The sequence below is a fragment of the Acinonyx jubatus genome, chromosome A2 (assembly GCF_027475565.1).
Source record: "Acinonyx jubatus isolate Ajub_Pintada_27869175 chromosome A2, VMU_Ajub_asm_v1.0, whole genome shotgun sequence".
Classification (NCBI taxonomy): Eukaryota; Metazoa; Chordata; class Mammalia; order Carnivora; family Felidae; genus Acinonyx; species Acinonyx jubatus.
This window is the reverse complement of record NC_069383.1, coordinates 33,348,247-33,371,006: the sequence shown is the minus strand read 5'-3', so window position 1 is coordinate 33,371,006 and position 22,760 is coordinate 33,348,247. Positions and strand designations below refer to the sequence as shown.

At 39.7% G+C, this 22,760-nt stretch overlaps 1 protein-coding gene across 11 annotated transcripts in view; it reads left to right on the top strand.

Moving 5' to 3' along the window:
• Window positions 1–22,760, top strand: part of ST7 (suppression of tumorigenicity 7) — a 247,719-nt gene that overhangs the window by 205,242 nt on the left and 19,717 nt on the right. For 8 of the 11 annotated variants that reach the window (XM_027075326.2, XM_027075324.2, XM_027075325.2 and 5 more), the window contains 3 exons: window positions 3,251–3,323; window positions 4,782–4,884; window positions 22,128–22,278. In XM_027075326.2, the coding sequence (XP_026931127.1) occupies window positions 3,251–3,323; window positions 4,782–4,884; window positions 22,128–22,278 (327 nt within the window). Of the gene's footprint in view, window positions 1–3,250; window positions 3,324–4,093; window positions 4,230–4,781; window positions 4,885–22,127; window positions 22,279–22,760 lie in introns of all 11 variants that reach the window. The other 3 variants (XR_003425965.2, XM_053218171.1, XR_008296703.1) reach the window with 3 other exon arrangements.

Genomic DNA, 22,760 nt, shown 5'->3' with positions numbered 1-22,760 from the left:
TACAGAGAAAGACAGATACCGTATGTTTTCACTCTTATGTGGATCCTGAGAAACTTGACGGAAGACATGGGGGAGGGGAAGGGGAAAAAAAAAGAGAGGGAGGGAGGCAAACCTTAAGAGATCCAAAAAACTGAGAACAAACTGAGGGTTGATGGGGGGTGGGAGGGAGGGGAGGGTGGGTGAGGGATATTGAGGAGGGCACCTGTTGGGATGAGCACTGGGTGTTGTATGGAAACCGATTTGACAATAAATTTCATATTAAAGAAATATGTTGTAAAGAAAACCTTAATTGAATAAGATTGCTTTACCTACAGGGAAACTTAGGATCAGTTTTTTTAGAATGATTTCTCACTTCTTAGAGACAACTGCCATTACCAAATAGGTTAATTGCTTTGGCTGACTTAGAAGAAAAACATTGAAACTATCTAAATAAACAAGTTATGCAAGAATTTTTTGCTATTCTTTTATTTTTGTTAAGCAATGAGAGTAAAAGTAATTTATTCAAATAATAAGAAAACAAATGGAATCACATGCCACTTGTGAGGAATGGAGTATTTACATTTCCCCCTCTTCCCATTTGATACTGATTAAAACATATTTTTGGTTATTTACTTTTTAAGCATTATGACTGTGCACATATACCACCAGCTTTACATACAGTGAAGGAGTATGGGTAAAAAAATTTTATGGGAAAAATGCACTACAGTAGTTGTAATGTTGCAGAATTTTGTCACATTTTTCTAGTTGTGAATGCCCTGTTCGTGAGCATGAAGAGGCCTGGTTCTGGATTAAAGATCATCATTGATTGGGCACCTGTATTTTGCTGGTATACCTGAGTTGCATGTTTTTCTAAGTGGGTGAATATGTCACTTTGCTTGTTTAGGTAACCATCAAAACAATCTGATCCTTCTCATTGTGAAGCTAAATCCTTAACAACAGGTTTTCTCTAGTTTATCAAGTGAGGCTCCCTGTTATGCTGCCACCTCCAGATAATTATGACCATTGTTTTCAGCCTCAACTCGTTTCTTGGACTTTTCATTAGTTTCTTCTTCATGGGAAGATGCTCAACACAGAAGGAACACAGATCATGCCAGGAAGGATGGAAACAAGATTTGGATACTTTTTATATAAAAAGTCTGAACTTAAAAAAAAAAAAAAGGTCTGAACTTTTAAGTAGAATGTGTATTATCTACAGTTTTATTATCTTCCAATTAGGGTCAATGAATGGACCCTAATAAACAAGATATTTGATTCTGGGATTGATTTCCTACACTAGGAAGCAGTTAAATGTTTAGACGTTGGAAAAGCAACAAGACAGATCCATAAGTGTTTGGCATTCTTCTTTTTTCTCCTTCTTAGTCATAAGCGCATCATTTTACACTATGCATATAGTGGTGAAATTTTGTTTGAACATAATTTATGAGATCAGGATTACAAAGACTCCTTTTCCTTTCAGTTCTTTGTTGGAATTTTCTATGATTATTTATTTATTTTTTTATCAATGGCATTGAAATTTCCCTCAGAGAAATTCCTCATGCTGAGATTGGTGGTAAATACCTACTACTGGATTAGGGATTGTTATTCTTTTATGAACTTATTTTCTTCTGTGGCTGTCTGTTATGGGGCTGGTCATGGGACTTGCTTTTCATTCTTACTATAATGTAATTCTTTTTTTTTAAGTTTTTATTTAAGTTTCAGTTAGCATACAGTGTTATATTGACTTCAGGTGTATAATATAGTGATTCAATACTTTGTACATCACCCATTGCTCAGCACAAGTGCACTCCTTAATCCCCATCACCTGTTTAACCCATCCCCCCCACCCGCCTCCCCTCTGGTAACCATCAGTTGGTTCTTTATACTTAAAGAGTCTGTTTCTTGGTTCCTCTCTCTTTCTCTCTCTCTCTCTCCCCCCCTTCTCTCTCTCTCTTTCTCTCTTCCCTTTGCCCCTTTTGGATTTTATCCACTGTAATGTAATTCTTTTGAAGTTGAAAACAGCCCTGTGAAGAAGCTGGCAGAGCATTCCAGGTGATAAGAGTTTCTCTAACATAGAGTGAATTTTGCAGCACTGGGAATGGTGTATTTTTACCTGGCCTGAATTAAGATGATATTTCTATGTCATAGTATAAATGTGGTTCAGTGTTAAAGAAATACTATTCTGGTAAGAAATAGAGTCATAATTTAAACACAAATTTTTCCCCAAAAGGGACTACGTTTTTGAGTTTATCTATTCTCAGCTGTATCTTTTACTTTTGTTTCCCTTTAAACTCATCATCTGAATCTGTTACCTGCTCCCTCTTCTCCATGTAAATTTTCTATACAAACTGAGAGGAACTGTTTCTTGGAGAAACAAATGAGGCTTCATATGAAAGGGGATTTCCTTTGGGTTTGAATGAACAAAAATTATATAGATTTCTAAATATTTCACATATATATCCTTATATATAAAGATTTTTCGTATATGTTATAATAAATGTATTGCTTATTTAACAAAAAACTGAATATGAACTTCTTGAAATTTAATGCAAAAGAAATCTGGTTTAAATCTGACCACTAAAAAATAATTTATTTAGGTGTTTTTTTTAAGTTTATTTATTTATTTTGAGGGGGGGGGGAGAGAGAGAGAGAGAGAGAGAGAAAGAAAGGAAAGAGAAGCAGTGGGAGAGAGAGAATCCCAAGCCAGCTCCATGCTGTCAGTGCAGAGCCTGACACAGGGCTCAATCTCACAACCGTGAGATCACGACCTGTGCCGAAATCAAGAATCAGATGCTTAACCAACTGAGCCACCCAGGCGCCCCTATTTAGGTGTGTTTTTAAAAAAAGATCCAGGTGATATTTTTTCTTCACATTGGTATTTCATACACCTGTTGAGAATTTTTTTTACAAGTGACACAGAGGTCCTATTTGCCTTTTATGATATCCAGGGCATTCCTATAATATTTAAATGCATATATTTATAGCTATTCTCTGCTTAATTAAATTCAATATATGAGAATTCATATCTTAAAGAAAAGATTGCTGAAGAGTCAGTCTGGTGGATTTTAAACATATATTATTCACAAAAATATGAATTACCCATAGTTTTACATACCACCTTTATACATAAGAAATAGCTGTGTACTGTATGCATTAAAATATTCTTAATTTACACTTTATTAGACTTACATGATTAAAATGCTTGTGGATTAAAAATCATTGCTCTTTGTTCTTGAAAACTTACAAGAATTTCTGCTTTCTTTTTCTCTAACAGATATAAGCTTACCAAAGTCGGCAACAATATGCTATACAGCTGCCTTGCTCAAAGCAAGAGCTGTCTCTGACAAGTAAGTGAATAATAACTTGTGTGGTACTAAATGCCTGACCTGACTTAAGGAGATGTGTTGCCTCTGAGGGCTTTCTCTGGAAGTTTCTCTTAGTCTATGAAACCCCCCGCTTATGAGCATGCATTTTCTAAAATCTGCTGATCTTTTCTTTCACTACTAGAAGGAGAGAGTACATAACCCCAGGTACTTCAAGGGTGTATGGGTCCCTAAAGAGGGATTTATGTGAAATTCCATACCTCTGAGGTGACTTTTTTTTTTTTTTTTTTTTTTTTTGCCAGACAGTAGATACCAAAAGGCCTGCTTGGGACTTACACACAAAATGCCTTCCTTTTACTCATTTTTTTGCGTGTTCCTCTTCCGTCAGCAGTCCAAGACTAGGTAGTAGTCATAACAAACATGTAAGATGGCAGAGGGGATGATCATCTCCCATTCTTTGACTCATCAGATCCAAACTAACTCCCCACCCAGGGTCCGTTTGCTTTGAGTTGCCATCTCGGTGGGACATTCGCCCGTTTTATTCAGGCAGGTGACTATGACATAGAGAATTTTCATAAATGTCCAAGATGACTGGCAGGTGAAAGAGAACAGTTGGCTTAACTGTTTGAGTTCATAATAAACGCTTCCATTTCCCCGATACAATCCCTCCGAAGAGCTGAAAAGCAGATAACAGAAAAAGAAAACAGCCTCTGCTATGTCAGACAGGTTTGCTGTTAAGTGTGTGTGCACTTCAAGACCGAAGTAATTTTCTTTCATTCTTTTTTATCCTGTAGATCGCCAGTACCTACTGCAACATCTTTTCTCCCTACACAGCGACTCCAGCTTGGGAGGGCAGGGCCAGGGTTGTCACAGCTTCCCCTGTGGTGTCTGCCTGCCAAGCACAGCTCTGGAGTTAGCCCTGGGTGTGAGGTGAGAAAGAGATTGCATGGTCTGGTTTTTTTCATTCACTCGGGCAGGTGTCTGGCCCGCAGTTCGGGCACGCACACCCCCTGCCGGAACGGCCCCGAGCAGGCTTGCCTGCGGAGGAGGCTGCATCGCAGCACTGACATTGGGTTGGGAGCCTCCTTTAAAATTCTCCCTAGTTCTGTTTTTAACCAAGTGCGCTCTTCTGTAACCTGGTTTTCTCTTTTTCCCACACTGTCTGCCCTCGTCAGTCCTACCCCCTCCCCTGACCTGAGCAGGTACCTCATAGAAGATTTAGATTAGCTATTTAGACAGAGAGACTTGACAGCCGAATTTCATTCCTGCCGAGATTAGACGCAAGCACGCTTTCTGCTTCTGCTGGGGTTTTTGTTGGCCTCAGTCTGAGGGGTCACTCAGAGGTTCCATATAGTGGAGGTTTGGAGAGCTCATGCCATTGGCTCGCTGTGGTTTTATGGGCCCTTGACGCGTAGATGCCTTTCCGGGTTGATGCCCAAGCAGTGGTCCCAACTGGATGGTGTTTGTCTTCCTGCTTTTCAGATTCTCTCCCGAGGCTGCATCTCGGCGGGGGCTGAGCACAGCAGAGATGAACGCAGTAGAGGCCATTCACAGAGCTGTGGAATTCAACCCTCACGTGCCAAAAGTGAGTCTGTGGAATCCCCACAGGAACTCGTTATGATAGCAGAGAAAGCATTCAGTGACCACAATGTCATGTCTCGAATACACCCAGTGTAAAAAAATGAATTGCAGCCAATGAATGCTGAGGCCCTATATAGTCTATGGTTATCAGCTTCATTTTTAAGCAAAAGCTACATTCAGGAGGCTTTGGGCCGATTTTTGGATTTCATATAATTAGGGTAAATTGATAGACTTAGCTTAGGTAGGTCAGGCCAGGAAGTCTGAAATTGGCAAAATATGGAGATCCCAAGAGTGTTGATGCATTTGATAGGAATTTCACACCAGTTATAGTCTTAACTTAGACCCAACTTGGGAAATGAACCTTGTTGTGAATATAAGTGGTGAAAAAAAATACTGATAAATGTGATGTTCTAGGTCTCTACAAATAAATGATACTTAATCAGTAATGGCAAGAAGATAATAGGGAGAACCTCAAAGTATGAAAAAGTGTTTTTCTTTTGACTTATGAATGCCATTTTAGTATGTATAAGTAGTAGGAGAGGTTTGTCTTAATTGTTAAGCACATGACTGACCAATTTATAAATACCCAATATTTCCCATATATTTTTTTTCCTGAATTTGGTTTTAAGAGAGTCAGATCATGGTAGAAGATATTTCTATAATCTTTTATTTGGGAGATGGGTGTGTATTTATTATTTACCTATATTTGAGTACCTGCTATGTGATAGGCACATTGCTGAGGGCTATTTTCAGTTTCTCGATATTATAAAGTGCATTTTGACCTCTGGGAAACTTCATACAATTTACATCAGGTACTACAAGGCATACTTTTCTTGGCAAAATGTCTAATGAAGGCTTTCACTGGTGAAAAATGACAAAAGAAGGCTATTTTGTTTTCTTGAAGTACTGTGCAAAAGGTGGTACGTATGTCCGTGTATGTGTGTATGTGATGATTTATGGAGTTACCTACTTTAATCTATTTTGTTCAGAGTGACAGTGATAAGGGACCTAACATCTTTTCTGAGCTTTTATTCAGGTCATGCTCATTTTCTCACAAAACAGGAAACTGAAGAATGGTGCAGAGTACCACAGTCAGTGAAGGATATATTTATCTACTCTAGTTCCAGTGGATAATGACCATCATAATATTTGTAGACTTAGGCATTGTATATAGGGTGGCATAAAATATCTCTCTTTATTTGGTATCTTTTCAGCTATGTTAAAAATGTTCATTCAAATTTGGTTAAAAGTTAAAGCTAATTATGAAAATATTGTCCTGAACTACAGTCAACTTAGGTCATCAATTAATATTTATTGAATGCTGTTCTCTAACTACAAAGTTGTTCTGTGAGCATGTATAGGCCCTTTTAGAAGTAGTATTGAGCAATAGAGTGCTAGTTTCTGAGACTAAAACTTGGGTTTAGTTCTGGCTCTGTCATTTATGTGCCTTGGGGGGAGCTTGGGGCTTAGCATCTCTGAACTCAATGTTTTCCCTCATTTTTCAAATGAAGATAAAAATATAAGCCTTACCTGTCTTTTGTGACAAAGAGCAAGTGGGATAATATATTCAGAGTTCTTTGAAAATACTTGAACACTGTATTTTCACAAAGTCTTAAAATTATTGACATTTGACTTGTTGGAGACCCCTGAAGTCTGGGAACTGGGTCTTTTTTTTTTTAATATGAAATTTATTGTCAAATTGGTTTCCATACAACACCCAGTGCTCATCCCAAAAGGTGCCCTCCTCAATGCCCATCACCCACTTTCCCCTCCCTCTCACCCCCCATCAACCCTCAGTTTAATCTCAGTTTTTAAGAGTCTCTTATGGTTTGCCTCCCTCCCTCTTTAACTTTTTCTTTTCCCCCTTCCCCTCCCCCATGTCTTCTGTCAAGTTTCTCAGGATCCACGTAAGAGTGAAAACACGGTATCTGTCTTTCTCTGTAGGAATTATTTCACTTAGCATAACACTCTCCAGTTCCATCCACATTGCTACAAAAGGCCATATTTCATTCTTTCTCATTGCCACGTAGTATTCCGTTGTGTATATAAACCACAATTTCTTTATCTATTCATCAGTGGATGGACATTTAAGCTCTTTCCATAATTTGGCTATTGTTGAAAGGGCTGCTATAAAGATTGGGGTACAAGTGCCCCTATGCATCAGCACTCCATTTATCCCTTGGGTAAATTCCTAGCAGTGCTCTTGCGGGGTCATAGGGTAGATCTATTTTTAATTTTTTGAGGAACCTCCACACTGTTTTCCAGAGCGGCTGCACCAGTTTGCATTCCCACCAACAGTGCAAGAGGGTTCCCGTTTCTCCCCATCCTCGCCAGCATCTATAGTCTCCTGATTTGTTCATTTTAGCCACTCTGACCTGTGTGAGGTGATGTCTCAGTGTGGTTTTGATTTGTATTTCCTTGATGAGGAGTGACGTTGAGCATCTTTTCATGTGCGTGTTGGCCATCCTGATGGCTTCTTTACAGAAGTGTCTATTCATGTCTTCTGCCCATTTCTTCACTGGATTATTTGTTTTTTGGGTGTGGAGTTTGGTGAGTTCTTTACAGATTTTGGATACTAGCCTTTTATCTGATATGTCATTTGCAAATATCTTTTCCCATTCCGTTGGTTGCCTTTTGGTTTTGTTGATTGTTTCCTTTGCAGTACAGAAGCTGTTTATCTTCATGAGGTCCCAATAGTTCATTTTTGCTTTTAATTCCCTTGCCTTTGGGGATGTGTCAAGTAAGAACTTGCTGCGGCTGAGGTCTGAGAGGTGTTTTCCTGCTTTCTCTTCTAGGTTTTGATGGTTTCCTGTCTCACATTCAGGTCCTTTATCCATTTTGAGTTTATTTTTGTGAATGGTGTAAGAAAGTGGTCTAGTTTCAACCTTCTGCATGTTGCTGTCCAGTTCTCCCAGCACCATTTGTGAAAGAGACTGTCTTTTTTCCATTGGATGTTCTTTCCTGCTTTGTCAAAGATGAGTTGGCCATACGTTTGTGGGTCTAGTTCTGGGGTTTCTATTCTATTCCATTGGTCTATGTGTCTGTTTTTGTGCCAACACCATGCTGTCTTGATGATTACAGCTTTGTAGTAGAGGCTAAAGTCTGGGATTGTGATGCCTCCCACTTTGGTCTTCTTCTTCAGTGTTACTTTGGCTATTTGGGGTCTTTTGTGGTCCATACAAATTTTAGGATTGCTTTGGGAACTGGGTCTTACCGCTTCCGGCTGTACCAGCCAGACCTTTGTGATCCTAGCACACGAGATAGAAAACTGGTACAATACTTGTTGGTTAGATATTTTAGTTGAAGCCGTAGTGTAATTCTGTGATGGTCTGAAATGGTTGATTGCACCTCTAGAAGAGTATTAAAAGCCCTAAGAAATAGTTTAAGTCTACCTTGGAAAAATTTAACTTAGTCAGCTAGCACTATACCTGCAAAACAGAATTGTTTTAAGTGGGAACATTTGAAATATTTGAATTCACTTTACTTTTTAATTATTAACTGGAGAAAAGATAGGGTACGTAGGTAAACTGATTCTCTACCACTTTGCTTTGTTGGTGATTGTGCCAAGGGGAAACTTGTTTCCAGAGCCTCTTTGTTGACATTTTCATGAGGAAAAGGACCTGTGAGTAAATGTTCAGAATTAGTTCAGAATTAACCACAAACCTTTGATGCATGTGCACTATATACAGGCTGTTACAGACATCTTTTATTACGTGATACATTGTTTATTGGACTGTTTGCTAATACTTCAGGTAAACACACGCACACACACACGCACACACATACACACATCGATGACTTTTCAGGCAGAAAATAGCCTTAATTCTAATGAGACATCAATGAATGATATAAACTGTTAAAACTCTTAGACTCCTGGTATAAGAAGCGGCCTTAGAGATCATCTAGGACACCTTCCCATCCTCAGTTTGAATGTCTCCTCATAATGATATTATGATGATTATTTTTAATACTGGTTTGTATTGAATGTTTACTGTGTGCCAAACACAGTGCTAAGTGAACATCTTACTTATTTTTCATAACAACACCATGAGGTGCATCATGTTATTATCCCTGCTATACAGATGAGGGTGCTGCAGGTTTGGAGAGGTTAGGTTGCCTGCTCAGTCACATAGCTAGTAAATGACAGAGCCTGGACTGATTCTGGGTTCTCTAACCCTCACACATCACCCTCCACTGCCCCCCCCCCCCATCCTACCAAGTTGCAGACTAGCCTAGACTTGAAGACTTCAAATGATGGCGGGCATATCACTTCCCAAGGTACTTGTGGACAATTCATATTTCGTGAAGATATTATTATATCTTAAATACTTCCATGGTTTCGTTTGCTCTATGACAGGAAGTCTTCAGTGGCCTACCACAGAAATTTTCAGCAACTGCATGCTGTTTTACTCAATTATAGTCTGTTGGAAGGAGAAAAAATACTAAATGTAATAGCTGAGAACTGCTTCCCATGAATGTCCAATTTAGGTCTATCTGGTATTCTAATAAGCAGAGGCGCATACTTGATATTTCAGTATCCAATGAAAAATGTCGGTTATTTACTTCAGGAGGGTTACTCTTCAGAATAGTCTTCACCTGAAAACATGCGGAGCAGGGAGGGTATCTCCTAAACACACCCCAGGACCAGGAAGTAAATAAAAACAGTAAAAAGCTATGTCTGTATTTTAAAGGGGGGCCTCTTAAGTGGTCAAGTATTTCTGAAGCTTTGGATTGCAGCAAAGTATAAGGAGGAAGCAGCCCATCCAAACTAAATTGTGTTACTCCCCTTCCTAGGAATTGCAGCTGTGTCCCCAGCCCTACAGAGGAAGATAGAAACTCCTTGAATGGTTCTTCAGGACCCTTCATAATCTGACCCTGCTTGTTTTTCATTTCTTCCAGCTCCTTCTAACAGTCTGTTCATTGTTCCAGAAACATTCTCTTCTCCTTCCCCCTTTGCTCCCTCTGAGGAAATCCTACTCATCCTTCACCCCCACCATTAAAAGTCACCACCAGGAAGCCTGTACCTCCCTCATGCCAGAATCAGTCTCTCCCCTCTGTGGTCTCTCACGACAGTGCATTGACTATGAAATTAATGTTTACCCCCTTTTGAGGATGACCAGTGGTATTAGGATCTTAATGATGCTGCTCATTTTTTAAGAACTGGGTACACAGTTCAAAAAGATGAAGAAATCCCTACACCATTAGAGGGTGTTTCCCATTTAATGGGAATTATTTAATTAAATTTACTTAATTTAATTCAAAATAAGAGCTTTGAATTGACAGGGAATATTCTTCATTTTTTAAAGAAAATTTCACTCATGATGCTGGACAAATGAGAGGCCATGCACATCTTGCTTCTGTACCTTCATCTATATATTGTTATAGTTTATTGGATTTTTAGTTTTAGCTTTTTCTTCCGCTTTCCCTGCAGATATGTTTCCCCACGCACCCTGCTCTATTTTGTTTCCTTTACTGCACAGAAGCTTTTTATTTTGATGTAGTCCCATTTGTTTATTTTGACTTTGTTGCCTATGCTTTTGGTGTCATATCCAAGGAATCATTAACCATGTCAAGATTTACCCAGGAGGGTGATGCTTTTCTGCCAGTGATTCATCACTCTACACAAACCTGCGTTTTTACTTATGCTACGTACCCTTAATACGCTACAACTACATTGCAAGTATTTCCCTGCAAAGAGACACCTTTTTGGTTTAGAGGATGTTTTGTTAACTCCAGGGTGCTAAAGATAAATTTTCATTTTCTGACAACTTTCCAAAACAAGAGTAACGTACTGGTTTGTTACAAGCAGTATTAGATTTTTTTTCACCTCTGTAGTGGTGTTATAAAAATAAATTTCTTATTACTTTAGAAAAAAATGTAAGGAAGTTATTCATAGTGCTATCATCTTGTCATATCTAAGACTATTTCCTTCTAGCTTTATTTCCCCGTGCATTTTTAATACTTAGGAATCATAATCACATAGCATATACATATTTAAAAACATTAACATGGGGCTCTAAACTTGTACTTTATGGTTGGGAATTGTGGGTTATATTTATTCTTTTTGGAGGAGGAGCATAGATTTTCATAGTTCTTTGACCTTAAAAAGGCTATCTTCTAACTTACCATTAACGTCCAAATCTGTTAGCCATGTGCCATCAAACACTTTAAAATTTTCTTAGTAACTGTTTTCTGAATGATTTACTTCCTTACTTTTTGTCAAAAAACACATATCATGAAATCTACCTTCTTACAAATGTTTAAGTATACAGTATAGTATTGTTAACTGCATGCACATTGTTGTAACACGGATCTTTAGGACGACTGAAACCCCATGCCCACTGGACCAGCACCTCTCCATTCCTCCCTCCTCCCAGCCCCGGGTAACCACCATTGTATTTTCTGCTTCTGAGTTTGACTACTTTAGATACCTCATCCAAGTTTAATCATGCAGTGTTTGTCCCGTGACTTGTCTCACCTAGCATAATGTCCTCTAGGCTCTTCTATGTCACAGCACAGGACAGGATTCCCATCTTCTTTAAGGCTGAATAGTATTCCATTGTGTGTGTGTATTACATTTTCTTTATCCATCCATCTGTTGATGGAAATTTAGGTTGCTTCCACTTTTTTGCTATTGTGAATAATGATGCAATGAGCACCAGAGTGCAAATATCTCTTCAAGACCCTGTTTTCAGTTCTTTTAGATGAATACCCAGAGTAGGATCACTGGATCATATGGTAGTTCTATTTTTAATCTTTTGAGGAAGCTCCACACTGTTTTCCATAGTGGCTGTACCATTTTGCATTCCTACTAACAGTGCACAAGGGTTCTAATTTCTTCCCTTTCTCACTAACACTTGTTACAGTCTTTTTTTTTTTTTTTTTTTTTTTTTGACAATGGCCTCATACATCCTAACTTGTATGAGGTGGTAGCTCATTGTGGTTTTGATTTATACTTCCCTGATAATCTGTGATTTTGAGCATCTTTTTGTGTACCTGTTGGCCATCTGTATGTCTTCTTTGGAGAAATGGCTATTTAAGTCTCTTACCCATTTTTAATCAAGTTATTTTGTTTGGTTTGGTTTTTTGCTATCCAATTGTAGGAATTTCCTGTGTATTGGGGATATTAACCCCTTATCAGATGTACAGTTGCAAATATTTGCTTCCATTTCATATATTGCTTTTTCACTCTGTTGATTGTTTCCTTTGCTGCACAAAGGCTCTTTACTTTGACATAGTCCCACTTGTCTATTTTTACTTATGTCGCCTGTGCTTTTGGTGTCATATCCAAAAAATCATTGCCAAGACCAATGTTATGAAGTTTCTCCCTATGTTTATCACTGGGGGTTTTATAGTTTCAGGTCTTACATTTAAATCTTAAATGTATTTCAAGTTGATTTTTGTGTATGGTATAAGATAAAGGTCCAATTTCATTCTCATGCATGTGGAATCCAGTTTTCCCAGCATTATTTGTTGAAGAGAATGATTTAATTCTTGTGTTCTCTATTGCAGACATCAGGTGATCAAGTCCAATAGCAAATCTTTTGGGCATAAAAATATTTGGGTCTTTATGTTATTTCCTTAGGATAGATATACAAAATGAGAAATACTACATAACTTATTGAAACACATCAGGGCTCTTAATATTTATTGCCAAATTGCTTACCTAAAAAGATTGTGGTAGTTTACAGCCCCCATCCCCAATCAGCAGGTAACCCCTTCTTTACCATTTTGTCACACCCTTACCAGCAGTGAGCAGTTTGCTTAAGACAGAGAAAAGAAAACAAAGAAAACAAACATTTATGATTTTATTAGGTACAAATAGAGTTCTGTACTTTCAATTTGCATTTCTTTGCCACTACTAGTAAGATGGAACATTGTTAACCATCTACTTTTATTCTTTTCTGAATTGTCAGGCCCATTATGCAGACTTCCTGTTGTTACCAGGAGAACATATTAGTGTAATGATAGAGCGAAGAGTAGCAACATAAAGGTAGGCAGACCTATGAAGTGTCATTGAAAGGGTCCAAAAGTATTTGAAACAAGGACTCTCACTACTTCCTGTCCATGGTCCGAAGGGAACCGTGGGAAGAGGGAGTTGATTAGCTCCCTGCCTGTTTCCTTTTTGATAAAATGGGGATAAAAATAAAGGCTTCATAGGTCTGATGAAAAGTAAATGGAATTACATTGTGTAACCCATCCAGTACATGTGTTGGGCTTTCATCACCTTTTCCCTGGTACTTTTGCTCTATTTCTGCATTGGCTGGCTGGGCTACCATAGATGCTGCCTAGAAAGATGCAGTAACAAGTACTTCTTGAAACATCTAGTGTGAAGGACAACTAGAGAGTGTAACAGTGGCACTGCAATGCCCCTGACCTTGAGTACCCACGAGGTCCCTTTAGGCCTAGAGATTTGAGAGGAGGCTCTAGCTTATTCTGGCTACAGCTAATGCCTTCTGGAATTCCCTGTTTGCAACCGTTGGTAAGTCCTTTGCTTGTGGCTGATTAAGAGTTGCCCATTTCCAACCTCTGTCTCCTTTTTTTCTGGAATAGCCATCCCTGCTCTTTGCCACCAAAGCAACAATGACACATAACTAATAATGATTTTTTAAAGCAGTAAACTTTTCCTCCTAATACAATCTTACATGAAGCCTTAATGAACAAAGCAAGTAAAAGTAGAACTGTTGTGATTGAAACTGGGATGAGAAAGCAGGTAGCCCAGCAACCCCAAGGCACCTTTGCATATACAGTTTAGAAAATAACAGAAGCCCGTGGCCGATCACTACCACCACAGGAAAACCCCAAGCTTGTGAGGTCTCACACCTAGAACTGGAGGCTCCACACGCATTCAGAGGAGCAGCAGGGGGCTGAGGAAGTCCCAGCTGCTTGAGATGCCTGGGTGCTATGCGTGGAGCTGTTGAGGGAGAAAAATGCAGAAAAATCACCAGCACCAATGAAGGGAAAGCTTTTATCTTCATCTTGCCTACGAGTATCTATGGGCTCTTCCTACTGGTCCCACCCTGGGGGCAGCTGGGTGTGCAAGGGGGCAGTCCCCGAGCATGCTGGGGGAAGAGGGCTTGCCATGCTCCTGAAGCTCATTTTACTAGCAGGACAGCCCCGGCTTGACAAAATATTGATGTGAGGGTCCAGCCTACTAGATATGTAGTTTTTAAATTATAAGTCTCAGAGTGTGGGAAGTCATGAGAAAGCAGAGAGGAAAGAATGAAAATGTTATGACAGAAATGCATTCCTGGTAAAAATTTACATAAAAAAAAACTCATCTAATGTTAATCTAGAAATTCTTATTTCATGGGGATTTTAAGAGGCTTGTGGGGAAAACATCCTGGTAATTGTATATGCTAATGGAGTATCCACAGGACCTTGTTAGAGTGATGGAAATTCTATTTCATGCAAACACTAATGCAGTCCTCCCTTTGTGTCTTGGTAAAGCTGATTGACAGAGTATAAAATTGCTTTTTAATCCAATTTAGGAAACAAACCGTGTAGTGGGTTTTAACATTTAAAAATGCTTGAAGCGTGGAAGCAGAAACTCAAAATACTCTGGCAGATTGTCTGTGATATTGTATATCAATGGTACATTTCAGAAATATTATTTCAATATAAGTTTCTTTGAATTGAGTCATATTTTGTTCCAAAGCTTTTTTGGATTAGAGAAAGGAGAATGTATTGTGGAAATATGACCTAGAGGAAAGTGAGCAGAAACCAGTTTTTAGCTACGTTTCTCAGGAATAGACAGTTTTTAAAAGGTCTCTTTCTCTAACAAAAAGCACTGTTGCTGCTCCCACCAAGGCCACTGCCATCAAGGTTACCTCTTCCTTGGTCACCAGATCCTTCGGTCTCTTGTCAAACCGTATCCTACATCATGTCTCCTCAGCGTTCTGCCCCACTGACCACTGTTTCTACCACAAGCTGTCTTGGTTAGCTCCATACTGCCTTCTCTCTGGCTTTCTCTGCATTTCTGGGCCCTCTCCTCCTACATCACTTCCTCCCCTGCCCGTCCCTCAGGTTGGTTCTCTGGGAGCATCATTCACTACCCATCCTTTTCTTGAAGCTCTCCTGGGAGATCTAGGCACTCCTGCTGCTCCATCACCCACCTCTCCCTGCACACCCAAATCCCTGTCTCCAGCTTCTCTTCCAGGCTTGAGACCTGCACACCCCACTGCCTTTAGGCTGTCACTCCAGGAACTCCAACTGTCCTTTTGTGTCTTTATCTCAGCTAACTGTCTCACATTATTCTGGTATCCTAAACTAGAAATTTCACAGTCACCCTGAATGCCTTTTCTTGCCTTCAGATTCAGCCTGGCACCAAGTTCTGGGGAAGTCTGCCTCAGTTTTGTCACCCCCTCACCCAAACCATGACAGAAGCTTTCAAGACTTTGCTAATTTCAATCTCATTCCTGTCCAGTGGTTCTACACATGACTTGCCCATTTCTTTCAAAGCCACAAACTGTACCAACTCATTTCTCAATTGCCCACTGCAGCAGTTTTCAAACTGTCTTCCTAGGAGCCATAAGAATCCCTCAGACCTCCCTTGGGTCCTTCCCCAGGGCCCCCCACAGCTTTGTTTTACATCAATTTCACATACTCTCTGTCATGTTTCTCTTTTTCTTTTGACCAAATTTTTTCTGTTTCTCAAAGTTTGAAAACCATGGAATAAACTCTGAATGAAGGTCACACTCTGGAGCATATCATGGAAGACCTGTTTACAATCTACTTTTCCTGCTTCCCTTGGAGAGTAGCATAAAACCTGAGTTCCAGTGACCATTTGTGCAGCCCTGCTCGAGCTACTTAACTTCCCAGTGCCTTCATTTTCCCATGTATAAACCAGGAATCATATTATTTGCGTCGCAGAGCTTTTGTAAGGCGTACCTGAGGTAACACTTGATTCTTGTTAGTGCTTCGTCAGTGTCGGCAGTGACTGCCATGTCAGTACTTAAGCTCCTCATGATTACAAGCATATTATGCCCCTTCATGCTTTGGTGCCTCTGCCCAGCCTTGCAGGGGCTTCTGCCCCCCTCCCCAACCCCCGCCGTTGTTGGAGGTAAACTAATTTGTTTAGTAAGACTGACTCATACTTTCCTTCTTCTGCGAAACCTTCTCAGACACAACGCCTCTCATTTGCTACCAGTACTAAGTCAAGTTGACCCTTAAACAAGGCAGGGATGAAGGGTGACAACTCCCCATGCAGTTGAAAATCCACATATAACTTTTGACTCTCTAAAAACTTAACTACTAAGAACCTACTACTATTGACTAGAAGCCTTACCAATAACATATCTTGTATGTTGTATGTACTGTATACTATATTCTTAGAATAAAGTAAGCTAGAGAAAAGAAAATCATAAGGAAAACATATTTACAGTACTATAATGCATTTATTGAAAAAAATCCACATGTAAGTTGACCCACACAGTTCATACCCATATTGTGCAAGGGTCAGCTGTACGTACCTCTTATTAAGGCGGTCATCGTGTTGAATTTTATTGTTTCTTTGTCTTTACACACACACAGACACACACACACTCCTACAAAGATTAGGGATCATCCATCTAGGGACCTGACCAATTCATGCCCATGCCCTTTAGGTGCCTTTGAGGTGTGCTGTAGGTGCTCCCATAGGTGTGTCATTAGAGTACCCTGTGGGAACTCCCATATCTTTCCTTGTGATGCACTGTGGACATTCCTGTATCTTTTGAATGTAGCAGAGTAACTGATGAATAGGTAAGTGAGCCAGCAAGGAGCAGCTACCTTGTGAAGAGGGCCCCTGAGTGGTGATTTGGCAATTCAGCTTGGCATTGTGCTTGTTTCCAGATTGGTTAGTTAGGGACCCCAGTAACCAGTTCTTTTCAGCTGACCTACCACTATTGTAAAATTGCTGAAGTATTTAACCTAAAAACAGACTCCGTAGTTTATGGGACACACACACACACACACACATATACACACACAAAGAAACATAACTTACCTCCACAGTAATATGAACGTTTCATTTTTTTTGTTGGCAAAAGTAGCTACTATTTAGTGAACGCCTAGGTGCCAGGTACTGTGTCAATACTTTACATATATTATCCTACATAATCTTCAAAAGTTAAAACTGGAAAGATGTGTATTTTCATTATTCTAACAGATGAGCAGACTGAGGTTGAAAGAAATAAGGTAACTTGTCCACGGTCTCAGAATGGAACAATAGAGCCGGATTCAAACGGTGGGTCAAAGTGTCAGCGGGCAGGGGGCATGGTGCTGTGCGTCTCATTCCCCATCACAGCATGACCCAAGAGAGCCATGGGTACTTGTGGTATTTTTGTTCTGTTCCAATGTGGGTCTTACTGAGTCCAGGGAGTAGGCAACATTGAAACTCAAAATATATAGCATGTCTTCCAAATAGTACTAGTTTTATTCTCTGAACTCTTTACTGGTATTTTTAAAGCATCTTTTCTGGGCTTTTAGCCTCTCTCAGGTTTAGTTGTACCAAAGCACTGTAATCATACAGAAATTACTGTCCCTGGTTATCTTTTTGTTTGTTTGTTTGTTTGTATGGCTTGTTTTTGTTTTCATTGCAAGTCTAGAAAAGAGATTTGTATTACATATGTACATACGCACATATGTACATATAGAGAGAGAGAGAAAGAGAGAAATAAAAATGACTTATTACAGAAAACTTAGAAAGCACCAAAAAAGCACAAAAAGAAATTAATCTCCCATAAAATCAAATATTTAACCACCAATAACATTCAATCTGTAACTTTCCAAAGTTTTAATACCCACATATACATTTTTAATTACCAAAATCATAATCTGTATGAAACACTTATTTTTTTCATTTGGCAATATATCATGAACATTTTCTCATGCTAGTATTCTTCCACGAACTGATTTTTGGGAGCAGCCGGGTAACCATCATCTAAATGTGCTAAAATTTACCTAAATGTATTGAATTTACCTAAGTTTAGCTAAATGTGCTAAAATTAATCTATACTTTCTCATTTTGTTTGTTTCTGTTTTTTTCTAATGATTCTCATGTGACTTCTGTTGTTGGTATTTAAAATCCAAAAAAAACCAAAAAACAAAACAAAACGGGGTGGGGTATGAATTAATTCCTTGACATTAATATCTATGGTGAAGTGTAACCTTGGGATCATTTTCACTCAAATTGTTATAGAATTTTAGAACCTTAACACAAGAGAACTGAGCAGTCACCTGGGGTGGCCTCTGATGGGCCAGATCTCCTGACAGGTGAGCTGTCTCTGCTTACATCCCTCCATAAAAAGGCACTAATCAGCTCCTCTTTATATGTTCTGACTTTATATGTTCCTATGGACATAAGGAATCATACTCTGACAAATAGGTTTTGAAAGTTGCTTCCGAAAACTCTAGAAGCCTGAACTTCAAGATCAATATGATTTGAGAATCTGGGAAGGAAGTTAGAGGCAGGGTGGCGGCAAGATAGCACGGAATGCTGGCTTAGCTAATAGGAGCCAAATAATTATTACAGACAGGCAGAGAGTGTTCTCTGATTTGCGAGCTACAGCTATTCTAATTGATTTCTGCATATTTGTGGATAGGGATCTGCCCTCTTCCATTTATTTTTCTCTTGACAAGTAAGATGTGAAATGTTGTTCCATGCCTTTCTAATTTAAACGTTGCACATGTTGAGAACCGATCTTGCCAGCCATTTTTAAGCCTGGCCAAAAACATAACACATTGTTGTTATTAGCCTTCATCATCTGGTTAGAGCCAACATTTTGTTTGGAACTATACTGGAGTATAAATCTCCTTTATAGGCATAACCTATTTCTGCCATAAAGTAGATTCGATGAGAAGATAACTAAGTGTCCTTGGTGAGTTGCTCTGGTTAGCCTCATGAGGCTGATTACAGCAAGGATGCCCACTTTGAGAGACTTGTTAGGAAGTGAGATTCATGCTCTTGAGGATCTAATGATTCAGCTGAGGGGAAAAGCACATAGATAACGAATTTAAGGCAATGTGTGAAAAGTACACATACACAAAGATCAGATGCAGCTTAGAGGAAAAACAGAGCATTACCTCATGACCTGATTTTGGGCTATGGACGATGATGTCCTTGAAGCCATATGTACCACATTCAGCCTGCAAGCTGAGTAAACCATCTGTCTCACACACATGTGTACTATTTTCCAAGTATATTTAGATGCCCTGGTGGCCAACAATGCTTTTAAATGAATTCTTGCTTTATTACATTTATTGTAGCTTTTTGCCATATTGTGTGTTTTCAATCGATAGATACTCTACTTATAATTCCTATCATGGGTGTCTATAAAGTTTTTTATGTTAAAAGTTGTTTTAGTTACTTGAAGATTGGAAACTCTCACTGTCTACAACAGTGCTGTGCAGTAGAACCTTCTATGTTAACAGAAATGTCTCTGCATTGTCCAATATGGTAGTCTTTAACTATATGCTGCCCTTGAGGACTTGGAATTATGGCTAGTGGGACTGAGGAAATGAATTTTTAATTTTATTTGATTTTAATCAATTTAAATTTAAATAGTCACATGTGGGAGATGCTACCATATTGGGTAATGCAGATCTATTATATCCTTTTATAGGTAATTTTCTACTCCTCTACACACACACAGGTTTTCTTTACCCCGCCCTGACCAAATGTTATGCCCAGAATTCATGATCCCCAAAGACCACCAGGGAGCTGAGTCCGATGCAAAAGCAAAGAGCCTGTATTCGAGCTAGCTCGAGCTCAATCCCCTACCTGCACCGACGCAGCGGTGAGATACCTGACTTTGTTTCAATGTCTACCCACAAATGTGGGTAGCTACCAGGCCTACTTCTTCTCAGGGGCCCCTATTCCTGACAGTTCCTTAGGTCAAGAGAAGAGTTCTCTTGTAGATGCTTAATGCAATCACTTTAAAAGGCTTTCCTAATCATAGAAATAAAAAGAATGGTAGTTTACACTTTTCTTTCAGCCACCATCTGATTCTCAGGGACTTGAAGAAGTTGCTGTATAACTGGGCCACATGCACTAATGGTTTTCATATTTAGTTTGTTTCAGAGTTCATACAACATGTTCTTTCTTTAAAAATTGACTGGTAGGCAGCGTGGCTATAAATAATTATTAGAAACTCAGAAATAAAATCTTATCCTAGGGCTCATCTCAGGTAAGAAAATTTCCCTTTCCTTTGTTCTTTTTTTTTTTTTAATGTTTATTTTTGAGAGAGAGAGAGAGAGATTGAGCAGGGGAGGGGCAGATTGAGAGGAGACACAGAATCTGAAGCAGGCTCAGGCTCAGAGCTGTCAGCACACAGCCCAATGCGGGTCTTGAACCCACAAACCGTGAGATCATGACCTGAGCTGAAGTCGGACGCTTAACCAACTGAGCCACCCAGGCGCCCCACCCTTTCCTTTGTTCCGATGATTATGAAGAGTAACCAAATGATTTTTCTTCTCTTACTCTGAAACAATTAATTAATACAATTAATTAATAGCACTTTACCCGTTCTATATCTTTCTCATGACTCATTGCCTTGGATTCTTTTAAGAACATCATGAGCAGTGACAACATACAGTGTAATAGCTTCGTTTGAGGTAACAAGATCATGAGAGGATAGCCAAGTATCTCTGAACATAAAATTCACCCTGATATTTATATTATGGGTGCTATTCATTATAAATGTAGTACTGGTCGGATTACTAGGTAACTCAAAATTGTAATTTTCCCCAAAGGACTTTTGTTCTGCACTGTTTGAAAACAAGATGGAGGAAGACAGTGACTTGTAGAATTTAAAAAGCCATATGACCAAAAAGTTCTTTTGGAACTCATACTTGAGAAGTTCCCATTAAAGCAATAAACACCTTTCATGGACCAGTCTGGGAAGAGGTCTTCCTATGGGGGTCTTTCTGTCGAAGGAGGGCCTTTTATGCACGCCCCACCAAGTGAGATGGCTGTACCGCTCTTCTCTGCTACACTCTGGGCAGGCAGTCTCACTTTTTTGCCCTTCCTGATGTGAGGCCTGAGCTTAGACATCTCTTCACGGAACAGAACCAGAGTGAGGAAAGTTTCACTTGCTGAACCAGGAGGGCAGAATGTGTCCTCCTGGCTCCTGCCAGGCAGTGCATCCCAATACTGGGTGCACCAACAGGAGAGGAAGCTTAGAGGCAACTACACTCAGAGTGCCCAAAGCACATAGATGCCCAGTGAGATGATAACAGAGCACTGATAGGTGTATCATAACCTCCATCTTGTATACCGGGATTCTTCCGTTCTTCACCCTCTTTCGTAAATTCCACTGACAGATAAATCCATAGGCAGTTGTTTCTGACATTAAAGTTGTTGAACATCTCTTCTAGCACTTCCTTTTACTGTGTTTGTCCCATTTTCATTAAACACATCCCTCCATCATCTGCTGATGTCCATTCTAAAGGAGATGCATGGATTGTTGTGATGGTGGTGGTGTGTGTGTATGTGTGTGTGAGGAGTGAAGCCCAGGGAAGAGCCAGCCAGCAAAAAGAAGTTAACATTCGCAAGTATAAAACACCACCCTAAATTTGCTTCCCTTTCTATTCTGTTGTAAACACCAAAGAATTCATTCTGGCCCTGTGCTCCCATCTCCTTTGTGGAAGAGAGGAATGAGGAGGCATAAGCTGAGGGCCCTTCAGACTTTGGGAAAGATCTAAAAGAACAGTATAATTTGGGGTCTGTGCCATTCCCCTCCCTGGGGTCTTCCTGGGCTCAGGCTGCCACACCTCCTCCCTCTGCATGTGAACAACGATGTGTGGCTCTTTTCACAGGACTAGGTCCTTCTCCTTGGTAAGTCTGTACAGAAAAGTTAATGGGCAGTGCTAGTCAGTCTCTCTAGTACAGTCAGTTCAGTCATATGACTTAACCTTCATGTGTCCATTTTAGGTATTTTCATTCTGGTTACAAAATTCTATCAACTTATTGTGTCTTCTAAATTTTCCTTTTTGCCGGTTGAGTCTCCATATATTTCGTTGATTAGAGTATCTTACCCTCAAAGCCTCTGATCTTCACTGTAGGAAACTAGTACAAGGCTAACTATCTGTTAGCAAACTTTGGGTTGCTGGATGATTTCATAATTGCCTTCAAATGTACTAACAAGGATGCAGGTTTGATGAAATGCTTATGAGTGGTGGCTTTAGAGAAATCAACCTCTATTCTCAGTATTGAATTCCACGCTACTAATGTATTAATGCATCTGTCTCCTGCCTTTTTTATTTCAGTACCTACTAGAAATGAAAAGCTTAATTCTACCCCCAGAACATATCCTGAAGCGAGGGGACAGTGAAGCAATAGCATATGCGTTCTTTCATCTGGCGCACTGGAAGAGGGTGGAAGGGGCTTTGAATCTTTTGCATTGTACGTGGGAAGGCAGTAAGTAATTTTCTTTCTTTGAAACATTTTTTTAAGAGCATGAAAAGATGCTAAAACTGTTTTTACCCTGAATGTTCGTGATGAATAATGACGATTTGCATATCTATAGCTCTTCTTCTCTGCAATGTTCTATCACTGAGAGATGATGGTTAATGAGGCTCTTCAGTTCCCCAGCAGTGGTAGGTGTTACTGAGGCGATGCCATCCTTAAACCTTAAAAAAGCAAGTTTTACAATAGATGGGATGATTCTGGACTGTTCTGGCAGAGGAGCATTCTATAACTGGAAAACCCTCTTTGGAGACCCAGACACCCCCTCAGCATCAGGGGAATCTTTGGCTTGGGGTTAGGCCTCAGGCTGGGCTCTGACTACCACTTCTGGATGGCTTTTCCAGAAGGATTGGCTAAAGAGCCACAGTTATCCTCCAGTGGAGCTGGGTTTGCAGTTATGCTTCAGAACAAGAGCAGTGACCACAGGACCCTCG